This window comes from Triturus cristatus, chromosome 2_2, assembly GCF_964204655.1.
Source record: "Triturus cristatus chromosome 2_2, aTriCri1.1, whole genome shotgun sequence".
Lineage (NCBI taxonomy): Eukaryota > Metazoa > Chordata > Amphibia > Caudata > Salamandridae > Triturus > Triturus cristatus.
Genome location: NC_140582.1, coordinates 1,041,173,761 through 1,041,198,130, shown reverse-complemented (window position 1 = coordinate 1,041,198,130; position 24,370 = coordinate 1,041,173,761). Strand labels below are relative to the sequence as shown.

At 45.0% G+C, this 24,370-nt stretch overlaps 1 protein-coding gene across 2 annotated transcripts in view; it reads left to right on the top strand.

Annotated features, from left to right (window-relative positions):
• The window catches only part of HTT (huntingtin), a 2,065,683-nt gene that overhangs the window by 871,884 nt on the left and 1,169,429 nt on the right, over positions 1–24,370 (top strand). For both annotated transcript variants that reach the window (XM_085642500.1, XM_085642499.1), the window contains one exon: positions 5,890–6,016. In XM_085642500.1, coding sequence (XP_085498626.1) covers positions 5,890–6,016 — 127 coding nt within the window. The remainder of the gene's footprint in view (positions 1–5,889; positions 6,017–24,370) is intronic.

Below are 24,370 nucleotides of genomic sequence, written 5' to 3'. Positions count from 1 at the left end.
ATATGATCAATAGGCTTCAGGTCATACGAAATGTGGCTGCTAGGCTGATCCAGCAGATCCCTTTCCGTCATCCTATCTTGCCTCATCTAAGGCAGCTTCATTTGCTTCCTGTAGCAAAAAAGATCAAGTTTAAGGCTCTGACCCTGGTGTTCAGACCCCTTGCAGACACAGGCCCTGAGAAATAGACTGGGTTGGTACTAACAGTAGAGATTGCTGAGATCGAAACACCTCCAACTTATGCACATTCCCAGGTTTTCCAAAGTTTGTCAGGGTGGGAGATCATTTGCAGTATTGACTGCAAAACTCTGGAACTCACTTCCAATCAATCTCTGCATGGTCGAGTCCGAGCACCACTTCAGGAAAGAATAAAAAACCACGGCTTTTTCATTAAAACTAGTTTTTACGGTCCAGAACTGTTAAGTCCCTGCTTTGAGCACTGGGACGCTTCCTGTGGAGCAACCAAAGCTCTACAAATCCCAGTGATTGATTAATTCCTGAGTCATTGGCACGTCTCTCCAGGAGGGCAGAAAGCTGTCTGTTGGAGCAAACTCCATGTGGGCCCGGGAAGGCACAAGTGTTTTAAATGCAGCAAAGTGGCAGCTTTGATAAACCTACACTCTACAACATTAATTTCGACTTAGGATACAAGTTGGGCTTAATGTAACGAGTTGTTTGATAACCTCGAGTGCCTACTTTGGTCGCACCGTTCAGGAGTTGGCACAGCTGAGGGGTCAGCGTGTAACCCTTACTCCCCAATTGGGCAGCCATGTCTTTCCACTGTAAAAACTGCAAAGTACATGTCCTGCCTGTGTCATATGATGCACCCTGCCTTTAGGGCTTGGTAGGCCTGCCAGAGGGGTGACTTGCACACATGTCCAGGGGGAGTGGTGGCTTTGCATTGCTTTCTCTACTACTCTACCAGTCTCCAGTGGCGGACTGGAAAACTTGTCTTGTTTAGGGGACCTCTAGGGTGGCACAATCAGTACTGCAAACCCTGGGGTACCCCTCTAACTTCCATACTCTGGGTACCAAGGCACAATTTACTAGGGACTTCCAGGCAAGCTAACCATTTCCAATTGGGTACAGCCAATTAAACATTGCGTTTTGGGTCAGGGCACAGGCACTGTGATCTGATTAGCAGGCCTCAGTGCACTCTGAGTAGACAAGCATTGGGGTGACCATACAAAAAGAGGCATTTCTTTCCAGACTGCGGCGTGGCTGACAAGACCCACCACCCAACCCCCCACTCTGGAAACCTACCAAATTCAGACATTTCTGAAAACAAAACAAAATTTGACTCCTGGGTTGTCGACCTGTGTGGATCCCACTAAGTTGTCTTACACATAATGCCATGCAATTTTAATCTTCGGCTAAAATTCCTCATTTTCCTTCCACTTCTTTGAGCACCTAGCTACAGATTGCTCACCAACCCTCCCATCCTCCTTGTTCTGTGATTAGATTCTACCCATTAATAGGACCCCAAGTCAACGACTTTGCACACTGCTCACGACCCATTTGCTCTTGGGACTCTGTGTCTGGGGGCACGGATTGCCTCCAAAGCAACTGACGTCAGCTTGCAGGGGTGGTTTCTTTATGGTCTCCACTCTTCCCTTCCGGAACAGACCGGCATCATTGTGGAGCCTGATGGCGAAGTACTGCTGAAAGGTTTACAGATTCAGTCTGATGTCTGGCAATTCTTTAAAAGGTGAGGAATCCGCTGCTAGATAGTCTCTACTAGAAAGAGCGTTACCAAAGGTTAGAAACTTGTGCAACTGAATTCTGACTCCTGGCTCTGTCAGCTCAAACAGTTCAAAGCCAGGATTATCACTTTTTGCATGTCCGCCCATATTATCTACAGTAGGCGTTGCCATATGAAACCTACACTCATACTATTTGTGCCTCTCATACAGCTCACATTTCACGTATTGACTACTCACAATATATGACATTTGCATTACCCACAGGACCCGCATCACTCAAATATATGCAACTAACAAACTGCACCTCATGTGCATCAGTTGCATTATTCATATGTATAATGTCGCTCCTAACATTCACACCACTCACACTAGTTGCACCATTATCTACTTTCACACCAGTTCTATCTACTACTTTGCATATCATTTAAAACATTCACTTTGTTCATAGAGCTCACACTTCACTCTACTCACATTGATCACCCTATTTACATTGTTCACATCTCACATTCCCCACACCACTCAGATTTCATACATAGCTCATACTATGTATCCCTCACATCACTGACATCATGCTTCTGATGGATACTTCCACCGTCCTATTCTTCTCCATAGAACAATCCTCAGGCATCAGACTGGATCCGGAAAACTTTAAAGCAACAAAGACTCTTGTAGAGGGCGCTGGACTCACTCAGCCCCAGAAGTGACATCAGGTGACATCACTGATGTCATAAAGCGCCTGCCCCGTCTCACCAATGTCAGTTTTCCAAACATTCGAGGCGAGGGGGCAGACTGGCATCGATGAAGAATTTGCAGTACCAGAAAACCTTCCCTATAATTCATCAATCTAAAGCAAATCCTTCGCCCTGGCCATGAAGAGCTTCCTTGATGGCTTTTCGGTGCATGGAGAGGCAAATGAGCAGGACTTCGAGTCATGGTCGGACCCTAGACACCATAAACAGATGGCATGGGTGTACATGATGGCCTTCTGTCCCTCACATTCCCTAAATGGTTTAAAACCAGATTTTTCGGGGGGGCTGGCATGGTATTGCTGGATTTTTTTGAGGGACAGGAAAAATTCCATCAGAATCTTAGCTCTGGATCTGCACTGAGGGCACGGAAAAAAGGAAACCATCTTTCTGGTGGACAGAATATTCTGCACCCGCCCACCTCCCTCCCCATTTGATTGACATGTTATAGGGAAGGTTTCTGGTACTGCGAATTCTTCTTCAATGTCAGTCTGCCCTCTCATCTCGAATGCTTGGAAAAAACAGGGGGTAACTGACATTGGTGAGACGGGGCAGGCGCTTTACGACATCAGTGATGCTACCTGATGTCCCTTCTGGGGCTGAATGAGTCCAGTGCCCTCTACCAGCGACATTGTTGCTTTGAAGTTTCCCGGATCCAGTCTGATGCCTGGGGATTGTTCTACAGGTGAGGAATTTGCAGGTAGAGTTTCCACCAAACAGATCATTACTTTAAGTAAGTAATCTTTTTTATTGCCTTGTCGCACGTTTTCCACACAAATCAAAGAACTCATATCACCTACTGCTTGTTTATGTGTTCTTTCATATCTGCAAGACCCTGCACCCTTAAGTATTTCTTGACTTTTCTTGTGTATATAGAGATTGGTTCTCTTTAATTTATCCATGCCTTCATTCTCTCGAGATGTCTACCTATTAGACATTGAGCTTGTTTTCCATGAGTGCGCTGACAATACAACTCTTCAAAAAAAAATCGCATTACCTGTTTCATATTCATGTCTAAGGTGCTCGTATAGCACTATGTAGCACTGCCATTATAACGCCTGTAGCCTCCTCTCTGGAGCTCCCACCTGGCAACCTGGGAGTGCTCAGCCACAGGAAGAGGAGTGAAAACATGTTAATTTTAAGAACTGAATCACATTTAAAGGGATCTATTCATGCAGCGTATGGAAAGCTGGCTATGGTATTTCGTACATAACGTAGCGGGCGTAATTATAGAGAATTTTCACTCCAATGAGGCATTAACAGTTAACAGATGTTTATAAGTATTGATCTCACTGAATCTCATTTTATAGACGTCCGTACGATTAAATGCTGTTTGTACCCATTTGGAGCCAAACCTATGAGAGTGACTGCTTTCCCGCATTACGTCACTTTTCAGTGCCAGCTGTATTGCTGATTAGCTACCATTAGCTTGTCAACCCACTGCGTGACAGATTGGCATTCCTCAGTATGTCATTTTCCAGTGTGACATCCAGTCTCTTTCTGTATGTAATTTTGTACATGACCAGATCCAGATGTCCTCAATATTAGACCCCTCGCACCCACCGCCACACACACAACGGCTTTTCAACCCAAGCTGCAGGTCAGCCATCCCCCAGTTTAACAGTCTTTCCCAATATGTCAACTCCTAGTGTGACTAGTGAGCCTTCTTCTATCCAGTGGCAGCCTTAAATGTGAGATGTCGGTCATACTCGAGTGTGACCACCTGCAGTGTGACAGATTCAATTGCCCCAACATGTCAGAGCTGATGTGATAGATAAGTCCCACCCCATCATTTCACCACATGATGGATTAATTGTTTCTTCAATTATGACAGCACTCAATATCAATCAATCAATCAGTGTACTTGTAAAGCTTGCTACTTACCCGAGAGGGTCTCAAGGCGCTGAAGAGGGGGGGGGGGGCTGCCGCTACTGCTAGAAAAGCCAGGTCTTGAGGAGTCTTCTGAAGGCGAGTAGGTCTTGGGTCTGTCGTAGGTGGGTTGGGAGGGTGTTCCAGGTCTTGGCGGCGAGGTAGGAGAAGGATCTGCAGCCGGCGGTCGTACGTTGACAAATCCATTTTCTTTTAGGTCAGATCCTAACAATTGTATATCCACCTTCAGCCAGCTTGGAATCCTGCAGTGTGCAATGTCATTTTTTCTGCAGTGTGACAGAAGTTTTTCATCCGCACGTCAGTCATCTAGAGAGCCAGAAAAAACGATCCCTCAATATGCCAGCCCTCAATGTGACATGTAATGTCTCTTTCAATTTGTCAGCCCTTAATGTTGACCTTCCTTCAGTATGGCAGCCCCCACATAGGCTTTCCGTCAGTATGCCAGCCTCCAGTGTGGCACATGAACCTGCCGTCAGAATGCCCTCCCAATCTACCAGATCTCAGTGTGGTACATAGGCCTTCCATCAGTTTGCAGACTCAAGTGTGGTAGATATACCCTCAGTCTGCCAGGTCCCAGAGTGACACATGAGCCTTCTGTCAGTATGCTGACCCAGAGTGTTATATATATATATATATATTTACCCTCCCTCAAACTGCCAGGTCCCAGCCTGGCACATGAGGCTTCCATCAATGTGCAGACCCAGGGCATGGTAGATTTACCTTCACTCAGTCTGCCAGGTCCCAGAATGGCACTTACGGCTTGTATCAGTATGCCAATTCAGAGTGTGGTAGATATGCTTTCCCTCAGTCTGCTAGGTGTCAGTAGCACATGTGGATTTCGTCAGTATGTCAACCCAGAGTGTAGTAGATATGCCTTCTTTCAGTCTGCCAGGTCCTAACGTGGCAGCCCTTTGGGGAAGTGCTTGTGCTTCCCATTTCTAATATACTAGCTTTGCTAAGATGTACTGCCATTACATATATAACAGCTATACTGGGTAGTGCTGCTACACACCTCTTTTTTTATTTTATTTTATAAAACAAGTGTTGCAGCACTGATGCTAGGGAGCTAGTATTGTCTATTACACGTCCAGCAGCATAGCTTAAAGGTACTGGTGTTACTGTCACTCTTATCAGAAATTGACTTTGCTGAAAAATGTTTGTAATGTAAGGCAATGCAATGGAAGCTGGCTCCAGAGCTTTTTTTGGGGGGTGGGGGCGCAATTGCACAATTCTATTCTCCAACTGTTATTCAGTGGTAATTATCAAGTTAGCAATAGTATTTTCCTACCTGCTAGCTTGCTTTCCTTTCTTTTGCTTTCTAAGTGAAAACAATTGTAAATAAATGTTTGCTTTGATGTAAATAAAATGAGCAGGTTTCCTCAGGCAATGAAGACATAATCCAAATGATCACTTAGCCACCTGAGATATTCAAATATAACTTTGTATATAGTGTCAGATGAGTACACAAATATTTATCAGTTTACTAAGCTTATTGTTCAGATGTTGGGTAATATGAAAGCTTAAGCTAATGTTCCCTCTTTTTTAATTCAAAGGCAGCTTTACCCTCGTTAGCAAATCCGCCTTCTTTAAGCCCAATTCGACGAAAAGGAAAGGACAAAGAACCAGTAGAGCAAGCAGCTGCTCCATTAAGTCCTAAGAAGACTGGTGAGACAATCCCAGGTATGTAGATGACCCAACATCAATGTTTAACACCCATTCCATCATTCTATCAAGAATATCCAAACACAAATTTATTCTACTTCAAGGGAACACAGAGATGTGAAATCACTGCTTTGTTGTTAAGATACATATTTGTTGGTTTTCTGCAGACTAAAGGCCTTCTTGAATCCAACTAAATGTCTACTAGTGTTGAGAGTCACAATATAGACGTACTGCTACCATCTGTCGTCCGTGGCGTCACTAGGAGATGGAGCAGGTGTGGTCTGGTGCCCAAGCTGTAATTGTCCCGCCCTCCAAACCTCTTTGAGCCCCACCCCCCTCCGATGCCCCGCCATCAGCGGTCGACAAAATAATGCAGATGCAAACATTGTTCCCCATGTGCAGGTTTTTTATGCAGAGGCGGTGCCTCATTTGCGTTATGCAAGTATCTGCAGACCCTAAGGTGCAGGGGGACTCTGACCCTTGTTGCGATTTAGACCCTTGAATTGATCTATTTTCTAATTGCACTACATTACCCAGAATGAAGCATATGGGGGAGATGGGTGTGTGCACTCGCAGACTCATCACGTGTCTTTGGCGGACATAAAGCTGCCGACTCCCAAGCACAGGTGCTTGGAAACTTCATTTTTGGTGGACCACGCCTCCTTTCAGCTGTGGATCGTTTCTGACTCTGCCTGGAATCCCCGTCTAGCTTGAGAATCCTCTCTACTAGTTTCTGCTGTCGCAGGTCAACGCCGGCTCGGTTATCCTTCAGACTTCTGCTGGATTTATTTATTTTGGACTTCGCTTTAACGCACGTTGTGCGTGTCCCGCCCTGCCCTTATTTTTAGAGACCGTTCCGAATCCAAGAACTGTTTTTTCTTTTGCCTTCTATCGTCCCCAACGTGCTGCGCCCACGCACTCCTCATTTTTTCATTAACGCTGATATTTGGCATGGCTGCTTTTGTAGCGGCGGTTCTTTCTTCCACCTCCCTGAAGACGCCACGTCCCTTTTGCTGCTTCCCTCGTTTCCTCTCCAGTGAGCAGCTCAAAATTACTCTCCGGTTACTGACCCGACTCTAGCGGTAGAATTCTCTACTGCTCGTGTGAGCCGAAATCTTCCTACACCTTTGGAGGCTTCATTTTGGAATTCATCCTGCATTTTCGCATGGTCGAATATTGCTAGCATTCTCTGCATCATCGCTAGCGCTGTCTGGACTGGATTCCTGATCTGCTTTATGGCAGCGCCTGTCAATATTGATGGTGAGTCTGGAAGAGTACACAACCGGGAAGGGGTATCAGTATCAGGGGGCAGAGAGTAGCAGATAGTATTGGAAAGCTAGTGACAGACATTGCTTATCTGATTTCTATTTTTCATTTTATTATTAGGGCATCCTCACACTTGAACAGCCTCTCTGAATATTTTTGAACCTACTGTGTCTCTCCTTCACTCTGGTGGTCCTGAGCTCTCTCTTCTCTCCCATAAGGGTAGTCAACTAGTATTCTGGTTATATGCAAATCTGGTGGTACCCTGAGGGAGAGTAGAGATCCTTCTTCGCTCCCGAGGATTTGGCTTTCCACTGAGTGGAGTTCGTAACATTGACAACCCTTAATTCGTGCGCCAGCACTTATATAGGATTTGCATTTGCAGAGCTTCTTTTTATAGGTTACATATCTTTTTATATAGCATATGATGAGCTGCATGGAAACTGCAAGGCGTAGGTTAAGAACTTTATTGCATTTTTTATCAACCTTTCGTTATGCTAAGGTTGCTACAAAGAGTTCCTTTTAAGAATAATAAGCCTTATTAGTACAGATTAACCCAGCAACTTGCTTCCATTTTAAATTGAGGGCGCTGAACCTTTTACTCACACAGATAGCAAGCTACGCCGTACAGGGTGTGTGGTTGGGAGTGTGGTGTTTTTGTTTTGAGCCTATATTGGAAATGTTGAGATAACTGTATGATGAATTTCAGTGGTTTTGTTCATTTAAAACGGTTTGTTTTAACTGATATTTGCACCTACTACACCGTCCTTTTAGCCTTTGATTTTTTGTTGTTGTGAATTTCTATGAGTATTACGATATTATTACAATTCTTAACTATAACGTCACTTTAATATTTAGCTTGTTCAGTGAATTTCTAGGAGTCACGGCCCCCCGAATGGTTGTAGGGAACGGTGCGTCATGAATGAAGATGAGGAGACCCAGGAAGGTTAGTAATATGAATGGTGTTTTTATTCAGGGAACAATGTGGATCATAAAGTAATAGTGTCCATCCAGCGTAGCTATGGATGCGAGGGGGGGGAGGAACGGAATTGTCTCTACAGTCCGGTGGACTCCTTTTGGCAGGAAAGCTTCTGTGGCACTCCGCATTGTCTCAGCACCGGCAGCCGAACGTCCTGGAGAGTATCAAAAGAAAAAGACCACAGATCAGTGGAATACTCGAGGGAGCCGGTTTTGACCAGGGCAGGGGGGCGCGAGGGGATCACCGCGAACTACCATCACCTGTGCTCAACCAACAGTGAAAAACGGTGGCCACCCTCACAACCTGACCTGTTCCCTCCCCGTGAAAATGAAAGCCCCCGCAGATGCCAACGTACCTGCTCCAGCCACACTCCTCCTGGAGCGTGGCGGGGTGAAGCACGGAACCGTTGGCCTCCTGGCGTCGGGTCCTTTTCCGATTTCCTCTCCTGGGCGTCGGGACCGCTGGGCGACACTGGATCCAACAGCTGCTGCTCCGGTTCTGCTCCACGCTCGTCTTCCCCAGTCTGTTTTCCGGCTTGCCTCCTTCCTGGTTCTGGCTCCTCCCTTTTAATCCCGGTGGGGCCTTCCGATAGGAGGAGAGGATCCGACGTCATGCTTGCTGATACGTCCTCTCATAGGACTGGAGCGGTCTTAAAGTGGTCAGGCCATTCCTGTGCACGGACGAGGAATAAAGTGTCAACATCGGAGGGAGTTTGTGGAGCCCACTCCCCAGGGAAACCGTGACACAACCTCCCCCCTGGGTTTCCCCGATCGGGGGAAAGAGGATAGCGGGAAAGAAAGTCGGCGTTCCCCTGGTCCGTCCCCTTATGGTGACGCACCTCAAACTGGAAAGGCTGTAGGGCCAGGAACCACCGGAGGATACGGTCGTTGCAACCCTTGTTCAGTTGGAGCCAAGTCAGGGGAGCATGGTCAGTATACAAAATAAAGGGTCTACCCTCAAGATAGTAGCGCAGTTTTTCGATACCCCACCTTACTGCCAAGCATTCCTTCTCTATCGTGGGATAGAGCCTTTCCCTTGGGACCAACTTCCTAATGATATAGATGACAGGCCTCTCCTCACCCTCACTATCAACCTGGGACAGCACCGCCCCGATTCCCACCCCAGAGGCGTCCTTCTGGAGGATAAAGGGTTTTTGAAAGTCTGGGGTCATAAGCACAGGGGAGGTTGTCAAGGTAGTCTTAAGGAGTAGAAAGGCCCGGTCCTCAGCGTCTGATGGGTTACGCAACCGTAAAGCAGGGACTGATTTTTTAAAAAGATCTCTGAAGGGGGCAGCGACCTCGGAAAACTGGGGGATGAAGCACCTGTAGTAGCCCACCAACCCAAGGAAACCCTGAAGATCACGTCTGGGGTAGTTGGGAAGGGTGTGTTTTGGATGGCTTTTACCTTCTCGGTCTGGGGCTATATCAGACCCATCCCTAAATCATACCCCAAATACTTAACTTTCTGGAAAGCGAATCTGCACTTTTTCGCGTTGATATGTAAACGAGCGAGTCCAACCTCGGTAAGGATGGCCTGGAGATGTTGTAGGTGTTCTCGCCATGACCTGCTATATACCACAATATCGTCTAGATAGGCAGAGGCGTAGGATAGGTGAGGTGCTAATACCGTATCCATCAGCCTCTGGAAACTAGCCAGGCCCCATGCAACCCAAACGGGAGGACCGTAAAGTGGTATAGGCCATTGTGTGTGGAAAAAGCCGTTTTTTCTCGGTCAGCAGGGTTTAGGGGAATTTGCCAATAGCCCTTGGTGAGATCTATTGTGGAGATGTATCGAGCCTCACCAAGGTGCTCTATCAGCTTATCAACCCTGGGAAGCAGAAGGCCGTCGTGTTTGGAGACCCGATTTATTGCTCGGAAATCGGATGCTGCCACCCGATTTCAGCACAAGGACAACTGGGGAACACCAATTGCTCTTAGAATGTACTATGATCCCTGTCTTTAACATCTGAGACACCTCGTTCTGGAGAGCGAGGCGTCTGGCCTCAGGGACCCTATAGGGTTTCTGTCTGATCACGACTCCTTCTTGAGTCGGGATCGAAGGTTCGGCCAAATGGGTCCTGCCAGGTTGATCGGAGAAGATCTCTTTATGGTTAAGGAGGAGGGCCCTGATTTCTTCCCGTTCTTTTTCGGTTAACTCAGTATTAATTACAGTGTCCTGTACTGTGGGGGGCAGAGTATCCACGGTGGATACACTATGGGTCTGTTTAGGTGGAGGGCCCAGCCATTTTTTAAGGAGGTTTATATGATACATCTGAGTTTTACTCTTGGAGAGGCTCAGGATATAAGTTGTTTTTCCTATTTTTCTTGTGATCTGGAAAGGTCCCTGCCATTCTTTCCTTAATTTGTGAGAGGAGACGGAAGAAGGACTAGAGCCCAGTCTCCTACGTCTAATTCACGCCACCTCCTCCCTTGATCATAGAAGTGTTTTTGTCTTTGTTTTGCCTGTTCTAATGACATGTGGGCTAAGGTTCTTAGTTTGTGCAAACGGGACTTAACCTGGTTTGCATAGTCCAACAAGGACTGAGCTTCCTGAGCCCCCTCTTTTTCCCATCTCTCTTTTGTAATCTCTAGGAGGGTTCGGGGTTTTCGTCCAAAGAGTAGCTCAAAAGAGGACATACCAAGACTACTCTGGGTCTGATTTCTGAGCACGAACAGTGCTAAGGGTAGTAGCTGATCCCAGTTTCCTATCCATCCCCAGTGAGCATCTTCTTGAGGGTGAGCTTGAGATTGCCGTTATAGCGCTCCACAAGCCCGTCCGTCTGGGGATGGTAGACTGATGTCTTTGTGTCGGATATTCAATTCTTTGCACACCTGCCTCATCAGCCGTGACACAAAAGGAGTTCCCTGATCGTTGACGAGATCACAGGGAAACCCCATTCCTCAAAAAACTTCTATCAGCCTTTGAGGTATCGTGGTGGCTGTGGCCAAACCTCAAGGGAAGGGTTTCTGGATATCTTGTGGCGTAATCCACTATAACAAGGACATATTGATAACCCCGGCTGGACTTGGGTAGGGGGCCTAGAAGTTCCATACCGATTCTGTTGAATGGTTTACCAACAATGGGAAGTGGATTCAGTGGAACGCCGGGTGGAACATAGGGGTTTTTCTTCTGGCATATCTGGCACTCCTGGCAGTATCGCCGTACCTGTGCGTATACCCCTGGCCAAAAGAAACTGCGAAGTATAGATTGGGTCGTTTTTTCGGCTCCGCAATGCCCTGCAAGGAGATGGGCATGAGCAAAAAAAAGGACCTGATCCCTGAACCCGCTTGGTACTAGTAACTGGGGTTCCTCACCATCCTTAGCCCGCCTATAGCGTTCTGTTCAATAAAACAGGGATAAACCCGTCGTAAGGACTGCTGTTTTTCTCTAGCGCTCTGCCATGCGTTCCTGATGGTGGCATCACTGTTCTAAAATGGGTGTCAATGGCCCAAGGTTCAGAGGTCAGCAGGGAATTCTGGGGACTATCGGTCTTGGGGATAAAAACAGGGGTTGTCTATCCCTATTATAAGGGGCTCAGGGAGATGAGGCAAAACCCCTACGTCTACCTGAAACCCAATCCGCAGCTTGGTTTTGAGGTTAACCCGAGCTAACGGATAGTCTTTTGTGTCACCATGCACACACCTTATTTTGACTGTCTTAGTGGTAAGCAGAGGGTAGGAGGACAGGACCTCTTTTCTAACCAATGACTGTTTACAGCCTGAATCTAACAGAGCAGTTATGGGCTGGCTGTTCAAGGAAACACTCACATAGAAGGTGGGACGTGTTTCCTGAGCATAATGGATGGATCGGGGGAGGTAGCTCACATCCATGGGTTTGTGCTCCATTTTCTCATTTTTTTTCTTCTGCAGTATCTCGCGATATGCCCTCACTCCCCGCAATCAAAACACTGAGGACCTGGCGTAGGGGGGCATCTAGCTTCCCATATCTTGGCTTTGTGGAGTGATAGGGTAGTTTTATAGGCTTTTTTTCAGCCCTTCCCGTGTGCTGGACCTTGGAGTTTTTCTCCGGTTCTTTCAATGTTGATCGACTCTGGGCCCTGGAATACAATGTGGCCATCTCTATGGCATGTGCCAGGGTTAGACCTGCATGTTGGCATAACCAGCATTGCGTACCATAGGGTAGCGCTTCAAGGAACAACTCGAGGTAAATCTTGCCCATGATTTCCTCACGGTTAGACTCTAAAGGCGTTCGCCAACGGGCGGCGGCATCCTTCAGTTTATAGAACAACGTTTTCAGGGTGTCACCAGGTATACCCCTCTCTTGTCTAAACTTCAGGTGATGGGCTTCCTCATCAATGCCTAGTCTGTCCAGAATTAATTGTTTTCATGGCCGTAGGCGGCTGTACCATCACTGTTGGCCATCTGGTATGCCTCTTGTGCCTCCCTGTAAGTAAAGGGGCCAGATAGAACGGCCATCGGTCTCCAGGCCATTCGCTGGCCCTAGCTGCTCTTTCGAAATTAAGAAAGAAGGAAACGGGATCGTCTCCCGGTACATACTTTTGTAATGGGACCACGGTACCAGGCAGAGTGGTCGCTCTTTCCTGTCCCAAGACAGCCATCAGCTGTGACTGTCCTTCAGCCAGTTTGGTAAGGTTGTCGGCCTGAGTCTGTATGGCTGACGTAAAGACAGCCCTGTCCATTTCGGCTTGATTGGCGGGTTTCTCCATGGCAAACTCGAGTTTGCTCTGTCCCTCTCTGATTTGGGCAATGAGGTTTTACATCTTGTATTAGAGGATGATATCCCACTTCTGACACCATGTTGTCACAGACCCCCGAATGGTTGTAGGCACAAGGGAACGGTGCGTCAGGAATTAAGATGAGGAGACCCAGGAAGGTTAGTAATATGAACGTTTTTTTTTATTCAGGGAACACTGTGGATCGTAAAGTAATAGTGTGCATCCAGCGTAGCTATGGATGCGAGGGGGGGACGGAATTGTCTCTACAGTCCGGTTGAATCCTTTTGGCAGGAAAGCTTCTGTGGCACTCCACGTTGTCTCAGCACCGGCAGCCGAACGTCCCGGACAGTATCAAAAGAAAAACCGATCAGTGGAATACTCGAGGGAGCCGGTTTTGACCAGGGCGGTGCGAGAGGATCACCGTGAACTACCATCACCTGTGCTCAACCAACAGTGAAAAAAGGTGCCCACCCTCACAACCTGATCCGTTCCCGCCCTGTGAATACGAAAGCCCCCGCAGACGCCGACGTACCGGCTCCAGTCACACTCCCCCTGGAGCGTGGCGGGGCAAAAATAATTCCCCTTCAGTCCTGAGAGCCCCAGGGGGCCAACTAGCCCACCAGGTGCTTCCAGTAAGCGCCACTGCGCTGTGTTTCTGAGAGGTGGCCTTTTTACACCTTTCTATAACGCAGCTCTGTGGTGCTTACTTGGAGGTACCTAGTGGGATACTTGGATCCTAGGGACACTCAGAATTCAAGGGGACTTAATCTCCTAAATTAAAACGGACACAGGGCGCATTTACACAGTGGTGAAGGGAGGGGATGGTGTAGGAAAGTGGCTCTATATATACTGGGCCAAAGTAAAATCAGCCGAACTATGAATTCTGATTTACTCACCTTTTATCAGGAGAGACCTCAGTGCTGCATCTTTGAGCCCAGTACTGATCCTGAAAAGTAATTCTAACCGTGTTTACCAGTAACTTGAATTTCCTTCCATAGGCTAACATTGACTGGTTTCACTTGGAAATTCTTCTAAGTGTGGAGTTTTGGAACTTTAAATTATTCCTCTAAAATCAGCCGAACTACGAATTCCGATGTACTCACCTGTTATCAGGCGAGACGTCAGTGCTGCATCTTTGAGCCCAGTACTGATCCTGAAAAGTAATTGTAACCGTACTTACCAGTAACTTGAATTTCTTTCTATAGGATATCATTGCCTGCTTTTTGCTGAAAAAGTTTCTCTGTGTTGATTTTTGAAACTTACAAATATTTCTCTAAAATCAGCCGAACTTCGAATTCAGATTTACTCACCTGTTATCAGGAGAGACCTCAGTGCTGCATCTTTGAGCCCAAGTACTGATCCTGAAAAGTAATTCTAACACTTATAAATTCACCCAGATACTCTCCTTGCGGTACTCTAATCATTCAGTCAGTATCCAAGTATTCATGCAGCGAGCCAGGCACTAGCACATGGACAGCCTCAAACGCCTATCCACTATGCATGCAGTCCTCTAACCACCTACACACTTGTCTTTTACACCTTCAATTCCCCAGTCAGTATCCATACACTTCCAGCAAACACCCTGTCACTACCCTTGCACTCCTCTAGTGACCCATTCAGCACCATGTACTAATCCATTCACTGCGCCAAAACCCAACCACTTATAAAATCCCCCAGCCATTCTCCTTGCAGTACTCTAATCATTCAGTTAGCACCCAAGTACTCATGCACTGAGCCAGGCCTTAGCACATGGACTGCTTCAAACCCTTATCCACTATGCATGCAGTCTCCTAACTAACCAACACACTTATAGTTCTGCACTTATACATTCAACAAAAGTACTATATTTCAGTTTCAATATTTTAAAAAACATTTTTATTTCCATTTATATTAAAAATATATAATGTAATGTAAAAAATAAAATATGTAAAAATAAACAGTTAAACTGTAGAAAATCAGTATAAAAAAATACATATAACTATTATTACATTTAAAAATTATCATTTAAAAAACCTTAGAAATTCACTGAAAAACCATAGGTTTCAGGGCGGTTATAGTTAGCTGGACATTTCACTCGTACAAAACCATTGAAATTCCTCCGTTATAGTTAGTTCTGCTAACTATAACTCGCGCGCCCACAATCCACTGCTGATGATGTCACATATTACATCATTCTTGACATGGTCAGTGACATCACTGATGACATCTCATCACTTACCTATAGATTCACTCATATATGCGGTCAATGATCAATAGAACACTATCAAATATACTTGTATACCCATATCGACATTACACACCAGCACACATCCTATTCACTTATGCAGTCATCCTACTCATTTATGCAAACAATGGATCATACTTACATTTCCTCAGCTACACACTTATACAAACACCACTTCATCTATTCATATAGATAGTAACTCATACTTAGTGTGTTATAAAATACCTATTACAAGTATACAGTTATCCATACAGTCACTCATACAATCACCGAGTCTTATGTATACTTATTTATATACAACAACTGTCACATACACTGCCTTTTAATGTTCTAGTTTGTTGGACATGTACCATTGAGAGATATATTTGCTCATCACCACACCCATAAAGATATTCACTCACCGAGACAACTGTTATAACATGTAGTCTTAACCTCATATACCTACTGAATCAACTATTCACACATCTTTGGGCAGTCACACCCCCCCCCCCCACCCCCCCCCCCCCCCCACCGAACCACACACACATTAATTCTCCTATACAAATACTCAGTTAACTAATCAATAACTAACATAGACTTTCACATAGCTAGTAACCAACTGGTGCAGCAGTTTACACAACAACTGACAGTGATGCAGATATTCACACAGTTTAGTCACTATCCAATATATTTAGTGAGACACTATAAATTAGTCAAGTAAACAGTCAATCACACTGCTACTAAATCCTCCATCCAGATATTTATATTGATATATCCACTCATTCTTCAATGCAGATTGCTATATATATAATACATATTTAAATATCGAACAAAACCACATTCACTGGATGATGTCATCAGTGATGTCACGGACCATGTCATGAATGATGTAATATGTGACATCATTAGCAGTGGATTGAGGTCGCGCGAGTTATAGTTAGCAGAACTAACTATAACGGAGGAATTTCAATGGTTTTGTTCGAGTGAAATGTCCAGCTAACTATAACAGCCCTGAAACCTATGTTTTTTTCTGTGAATTTCTAAGGTTTTTTTAAATTCTTATTCTTAACTATAACATGTCTGAAACATGTTTTTTCAGTGAATATATATATATATCTCCTCAAACAGGGCTCGCTTTTGCTGGCAGTTTGGCGCTTACTTGATGGATGGTGCATTATCTCCACTGGCTGAGCCATGCTGCAATAAATCCTTCGGGAATTTCTCCTACTGGAGAACAAATGGAGCGCACTTAGTGGAAAGCTTTTCACAAATGTTTTAATCCAAAATAAAACGGTCCATTACAGCAATTTCAACCAATGCGTTTCGAGCTCCCTGAGCCCTCGGTCACGGTTAGTTTCAATGCAATTACCCAGCATACTTTTTTTTTTTTTTTTAAATCACGTGATTTCCTGTCTCTGTGTACTAAGCATTCTGGTATATGTAGTCACTTGAAGCAAACGATGACAATTATAAATAACTAATACAAATTCTCACTTTCAATATTATGAATTCCGTCATGGTTCCCTGAACCTAGACAAGTTACTGTTTCAAATCATATTTCATTCAATATATCAATTATTCAAAAATTGAGTGATTTCTTTCTTTATACATATGTTAAATGACATCCTTTTTGTGTTCCTGTCTTGCACCAAATTATTTCGCTCCAGTGGGATTTCGATACTGGTAGCATAATTCTCCAAACTATATACAAGCCAGTTGCTAGCTAATTTCTGTTGTAATTAACCCCTCCAGTGGGGAGTCAAACAGCTTAATTCAATTTTATGAATGAAATTCATTGTTGCTGGTCATTGAGTTTTGCCATTATAAACCACACAGTGACAGTTAATTAAAATTAAAAAAAGAGAAAAAAGTTAAAATTAAGTTTTGTGAGAAGTCAAAAATTGATGGGTTAATTATTCAAAGATGTACAAACAGTTCCTTTTCCTGGTTCAGATCAAATGGGGTGTAGGTTCTGAGCGCTAATATTTGTCTGGATTCCCATTGACGCAGTCTTTTTTTTTCAGTTTCCTCCACGTGCATGTATGTCCACTGTTTCTATGCCATAAAGCTTCAGTTGTTTCCAGTCATTGTTGTGTTTCAACTCCATGTGCTTTGCCACGGCGTTGCTCCGATCTTTTGCAGTTGTTGCTCTGACATGTTCAAGAATCCTTTTCTTTAGTTCGCAAATAGTACTGCCCACATACTTTAAGGCACAAGGGTATTCTATTACATATACTACAAATTTAGTTTTGCAGGTTATCAGTTTTTGAATTTTCCATTTCCTTTTGTTCGCCCATGTATTTCCTTTGTGTTGCGGGCAATTTGACACACCTTACAGTTATAGCATATCACAAAGCCAGTTGTTTGTAACCATTGCGTTGTTTTGGTGTTTTTATTTTGCCCATGGTGGCTTTGAACCACTCTGTCTTTTAAATTCTTAGCCCTCCTGAACGTTATGTTGGGATGATTTCTAATGAGATCTGCCACTCTAGGGTCTACTTGTAAAATTCTCCAGTTCCTTTTCAGAATGTCTTTGATTAGTTTGGACTCTTGTGAGTATGTTGTTATTAAACAAATCACATTTGGGCTTTCAGTTGGTACCTTTGCTTGTATGATTTCATCTCTTTTTTTTATTTCAGTTCTTTCTCTGCATTTGTTTATTGTCTTTTTGGTGTATCCCCTTTGTTTGAATCTATTACTTGTTTGATCTCGATGTTTTGACCATTCCTCCTCTTCCGAGCAGATTCTTTTAATTCTCAGAAATTCTCCATTCTCTCAATGTTGTTTGGTGGAAGCTTTGAGCATGCAAAATTGCATTGTTGGTGGTCTCTTTGCGATGCAAAGTGGTTTCAATCTTTCTTTCTTTCACATAGATTTCAGTGTCGATAAAAATAACTCTGTACTGACTGATTTCATAGGTGAATTTAAAATGCGCTTCAGTATTGTTCAAAATCTTGAAATCTCTCAATTTCTACTTCTGTGCCGTCCCAAATTATCAGCAGATCATCGATAAATCTGAACCAACTCACAATTTTGATTACATATTCATCATTGTCAGGGTGCCAAGCAAGGTGCTGCTCCCACCAGCCCATTGCTTGGCATGCGTAGTTTGGACTAAAGAAAAAGCCCATGGCTGTCCCTTTAGTTTGAATGTAGATTTCCTCTTCATAGAGAAATACATTTTTTGTTAGACAAGAATGAATAATTTGCAATAGCATCTGGTTGTGTTGAGCATATTGAATGTTGCGTTTTTTAAAGAAGTACTCACATGCAGTTCTTCCAATCTGGTTTTCAATATTGGTGTAGAGTGAAGTTACATCCATCGTTATTAGTCTAGGAATCCTGCCACGGTGTGTTTTGTAAGAGATCCCCTGTGTCTTTTATTTAGGACGAAAGGTTTTGTACGAATGGTGATAGGAAAAAATCCATGTAGTTGGCCGTGAATTCAAACAAAGAACCATTTGTAGCAATTATTGGGCGCCCTGGTGGTTTAGTAGTGTTTTTATGTAATTTTGGCAAAAAATTAATTGTTGCCATTCTTGGGAATTCTGTTTTTAAGTATTTAATCTCATCGTCATCTAAGAGGTTAGTATTCAACCATTCCTGCAGTTGTTTGTCCCATTACTCCTTAAATTCGATTGTTGGATTCTCTTTTAATTTGGCATAATATTCCACATTATTTAACTGAGAGTGGGCTTCTTTTTCTTAATCCTTCCTGTCCCAAATGATTATATTGCCACCCTTATCAGCAATTTTGATTACCATTTGCTGATCCTAGGCCAGATTTTTTTACTGCCTCTTTCTTCTTTGGTTAGATTGTCTTTGAATTTGGGTGGTCTTATTTTGTAAATGTCCTCTATTACAGCTTCGTGAAAAGCATCAATTTTGTTCCCAGGTGGGAGTTGTGGATACAATTTTGACTTTGGCTTCATTCCACTTAGCCCAGATCCAAGTTGTTTACAGATAGTAGTAAGTTATAGTTCATCTTCCCGGTTTGTAGTATCAAGATTGATTAAAGTGAGCAAAGGTTCTGCATCCTGCACGGTCAGGGTGGCAGTTGGTGTTTGTTTAAAATTGTTGTGTTCTTTCATTTCTTCATTTTCTGCAAAAATCTTTGCCAATTTGATATTTCTTATGTAGTGATATACATCAATACGTGTTTGTGCCAGGTCCATTCTTCCTACTGGGCAAAAGTTTAGTCCACGTTTCAGAGCTGATATTTCCGCAGGAGACTTCATTCATTGCGTCAGATTTATAATCTGTAGTTCATCTTATACATTTGTTTCTGTCGCATGCTTTGTGTCTGTGTCCCAACTTGTTCTTGCCCTTTTGCTCCTTGGTCCTCGCCTTGCCTGTTTTCTCTTTGCCCTCGTCGTCCTCGTGGGCGTCCTGTACCTCTTCCTCTGAAACTTTGTGGTTGGTTGCTCATTGTCTGCTCCCAGTGCTGTTGCTGTAGCACCAACCGCATGTCCCCTAAAAAAGATCTTTTAGGCCTTTCACCACCTGCCTGCTCCGGTTCTTCTTCACTTGCATCAATTGACGTTAGTGAGGATTGACTGTTGTATCTCCCGTTCTTCCAAAATGACTTAACATGTCAAATTAGTTTGCATATGTAAACATCCTTACATTCAGATAACCATCCTGATCTCTTTGGAATTTGGATTGCTTTCGACGCTGCACACTCTCCTCATGTTTGTCTATTTGTTGTTCAAGATTTTCCAGCTCTGAAATGGTGAAATTCAAGGAATTTGCAATTTTGCATGCTCAAAGTTTCCACCAAACGACAGTGTTTGCACTTCAATGAGATTCGCTTTAGGGTGCCGAGTTACTATAATCGGTTTGATTAATGAGTGAGTTACTATAACTCAAGATCTGTGATACAGAATCGATTGCTTGTAAATACTGTCACTGTACATATTATAGCAGATATAGAAGCTGCGATATATGTTTATTTGAGACTATTCATTATAAATTACCAGTGTGGGTCATTGTATCTTTCACAGTATACCCGTTGTGAAAATACCATGAAAACAGAAAAGTAACTTTATCCTTTTAACCTTGGATCAATGAAATTCGAATAGTTGCAAATATATATTTTTTCACTGAATACAGCATGTAAAATGAGATGACGCCTGTGTATATATTGAATTCAGTACACCCGGTGGCTTACAGCATACAATGTCTGTTGTTTATGAGTAGAATTACTACGACTCCCAGAAAGCCTCAGTTCGAGGCATATGAGCTGCAGATCACACACTGAGGATAAGATCGCCATCTGGTGTTGGGCTCGGATGATTGCAGGTTGTTGTTGTCTTCGGAAGAAGCCTTTGGTCACGAGATAGGTGACTCCTCCCCTGGACAACAGTGCGCATGGGCATCCACTCCATCGTCAGATTGTTTTTTTCCGCCATTGGATTCGGATGAACTTTTTTCCACTCCAGCAGAAAACTTCCAGCAATCGAAATAACCCTTCAATTTTCATTCCATCGACATCGAAATCAACTCGCACCGGTTCCGGAAGCGGCTGATGGACAGGACACCTTTTAAAAAATGCCCCCAGTGTGGAGCGAAGTTCCCCCACAGTGATCACCACGAGGTTTGCAACCTCTGCCTGTCGCCGGAACACAACGAAACGAACTGTCCAGCTTGTGCCGCTTTCCGTTCCAAGAAGACCATCCGGGACCGAAGAGCTCGACGCCATATTATGGCCAAACCAGCTCCAGAACCGGAGGACATCTTTGCTCAGGATGTTCCCGAAGATGACACCGAAGATCTCGAGATCGTGTCCGAGGCCGACGATTCAGATGACCTCATCACTCCAGGGCAGCGTGTGAGTACCATCCCCCCTGCCCCTACCCCATCCAAAAAGACATTGGTCAAGACTCCGCCAGCTGGGCCCAGTCGCAACAGAAAATCCTCTTCAGAAGCCCCGCCCTCGGGCCCGGCTCTGAAGACATCTAAGCCTGTAGGTGGCTCGGGCTCGAGCAAACCTCATGTTATTGTACCTATAACACCTTCGGCACCGAAAACTCCACTGTCGGCACCGAAACAGGCTTCAAGACCGGAATCTCCTTCGGCACCAAAACGTTCCTCGGCACCGAAGTCTCCACCGGCACCGAAACGTTCCTCGGCACCGATGCCAAAAAGTCCCTCGGCACCGAAGATTCCATCGGCACCGAAGATTCCATCGGCACCGAAGATTCCATCGGCACCGAAGATTCCATCGGCACCGAAGATTCCATCGGCACCGAAAAATCCATCGGCACCGAAAATTCCATCGGCACCGAAAAATCCATCGGCACCGAAGATTCCATCAGCACCGAAAAAAGTTCATAAAGACCCGAAACGGCCATCGCCACAACCACTTTCGGAGCCAGATGAACTTTTTCGCCCAGATCCTACTCAAAAGCGGATCTACATTAATCCCAAAACCGGACATGTGACTGCAGTCCCATACAAAAAACGGAAGCTGGACATCACACAACCTCCAGCTCCCATACGGAAGAAGGACTGTGCTACTTCACCACTTCGTCCTTCCTCTCCTGTGTTACCTCCTAACCCATCCCCCCCTCCTCCTCCTCCTTCTCCTTCTCCTTTACCTTTACCTTTACCATCTCCTTCTCATTCACCACCTCCACAGGATGATGATGATGATTTAGGGGGAGGGGCGGACCCTGATTTGTTTAATGATCCTCTCGATCCAAACAACCCTTTTACATTTCCAGACACAGCACCAGTAGATGACTGGTCTTATCCAGTACCTGACATGCTTGACCCCACTACCTACCCTTCCAAGCCCTCCCCTCCTGATGACCATTTGGGGTTTGGCCAACTCATAAATAGGGCAGCAACATTCCATGGCGTCACAATGCACACAGACGCCCTTGAAGAGGACTTTCTCCTCGATACCTTTGAGCAGTCACAGAAAACTGTTCACATACTGCCCATGATTAAAGGGGTTATAAAGCATGCCACTGAAGTCTTTAAGGACCCTGTTAGAGCTAGGGTTCTCAACCCCCGCATTGGAAAAAAAATACAGACCAGCCCCGCAGGACCCCGCATACATCAAAGCTCAGCTCCCTTTAGACTCCTTGGTCGTGTCAAATGCCAGGAAGCGTGTTAACTCACAGACAACTGGAGAAACGCCTCCCCCGGACAAGGAGTCTAAGCTTTTAGAGGCCTCAGGCTAAACGAGTTGCCGCACAAGCGGCAAACCACTGGCGTATTGCCAATACCCAAGCCCTCTTAGCCCGGTATGATAGAGCGCATTATGACCAACTTGAGGACCTTATGCAACATCTGCCTGAGCCATTTAAATCCCAGGCTAATGACCTCATTCCAGAAGGCAAATTAATATCTAATGCCTCCATTAAATGTGCCTTGGATGCAGCAGACACTGCTTCTAGGACGGTCAATACCAGCGTCTTACTCAGACGACATGCCTGGCTCCGTATTTCTGGTTTTAAACCGGAGGTACAAACCACAATTCTAGCTCAACCTTTTAACCAGGAGCAGTTATTTGGCCCTGCAGTGGACACTTCATTAGAAAAAATGAAGAAAGATAATGAGACTGCCAAATCTATGGGAGCACTGCAGTCTCCTCAAACCCGGGGTTCCTTTCGTTGCTCCTTTTATAGAGGAGCCTCCAAAAACCTGGGAACTGAGACCACGTCCACCTTTAAAAATTCTGGACAAACATCCCCTAACAGAGGATATTTTACAGGGGGTTATAGGGGAAACAACACCAAAGGTCGAGGGCGGGGCAACACCACTACCCGCACCTCCCCAGCCACTAAACAGTGACTTGCTACCACTCCCCCCAGACCATTCCACTCCGGTCGGGGGGCGGCTCCAACAGTTCCTACCTGTCTGGACTTCCATCACCACAGACAGGTGGGTAAGACAAATTATCCAGTCTGGCTACTGCCTCGAACTGATACAATCCCCCCCGAACATACCGCCCAAACACCGTCCAATGTCCTCACATCATCTCTCTCTCCTCAAACAAGAAGTTCAATCTCTGTTACAAAAACATGCAATAGAACCAGTCCCTCTTCAACATCGGGGAACAGGAGTATATTCCCTATACTTCCTCATTCCCAAAAAGGACAAAACGTTAAGGCCCATACTGGATCTCAGACTACTAAACCAGTATATCCAATCAGATCATTTTCATATGACCACCCTCCAACAAGTCCTCCCACTATTACAACAGGGAGACTTCCTCGCCACATTGGACCTCAAGGACGCATACTTTCACATCCCTATGCATCCCGCTCACAGAAAATATCTACGATTTGTGGTAGACGGGCAACACTACCAATTTACAGTTCTCCCATTCGGAGTAACAACAGCACCCAGGGTGTTCACCAAGTGCTTAGCAGTCGTGGCAGCGCACCTCAGAAGACAACAGATCCATGTCTTCCCCTATCTGGACGATTGGCTCTTAAAAGCCAATACTCACCAAAAATGCGTTCTCCACACTCATCGCACTATTCAAACCCTCCACAACTTGGGATTCACTATCAACTACCCCAAATCCCATCTACAGCCCTCCCACGTACACCAGTATCTAGGAGCAACCATAGATACATCCAAAGCCATAGCTTATCCCAGCACCGCCAGGATAACCAGTATACAAAATCTCATCTCTCAATTTCAAACTCATCAATCTCTTCCAGCAAGAGTGTTCATGCAGCTCTTAGGCATGATGGCGTCATGCATCTCCATAGTCCCACACGCACGACTTCAAATGCGTCCCTTACAGGAATGTCTAGCACAACAGTGGAACCAAGCTCACGGGCAACTTACCGATCTGGTGTTGGTGGACAGTCGCTTACTTCGCTCACTGAAATGGTGGAACACCATCAACCTGTCCAAAGGGCGGCCGTTCTTAGAGCCTCTTCCACAAGTTGTGCTGACTACCGACGCATCTCTCACGGGGTGGGGAGCCCACCTCCTTCAACATACCACTCAGGGCAGATGGACCAGCCAACAAAAACTGCTCCACATCAGTCACCTAGAACTTTTAGCGGTGTTCCTGGCACTAAAATCCTTTCAGGTACACCTATAGAACAAAACTGTCCTCATACGCACAGACAACATGACAACAATGTATTATATAAAAAAGCAAGGGGGGACACATTCTCTCCAACTGTCCCAACTGGCACAGCAAATCTGGAGATGGGCAATTCCCCAAAGCATCTACCTGCTAGCAGAACATCTCCCAGG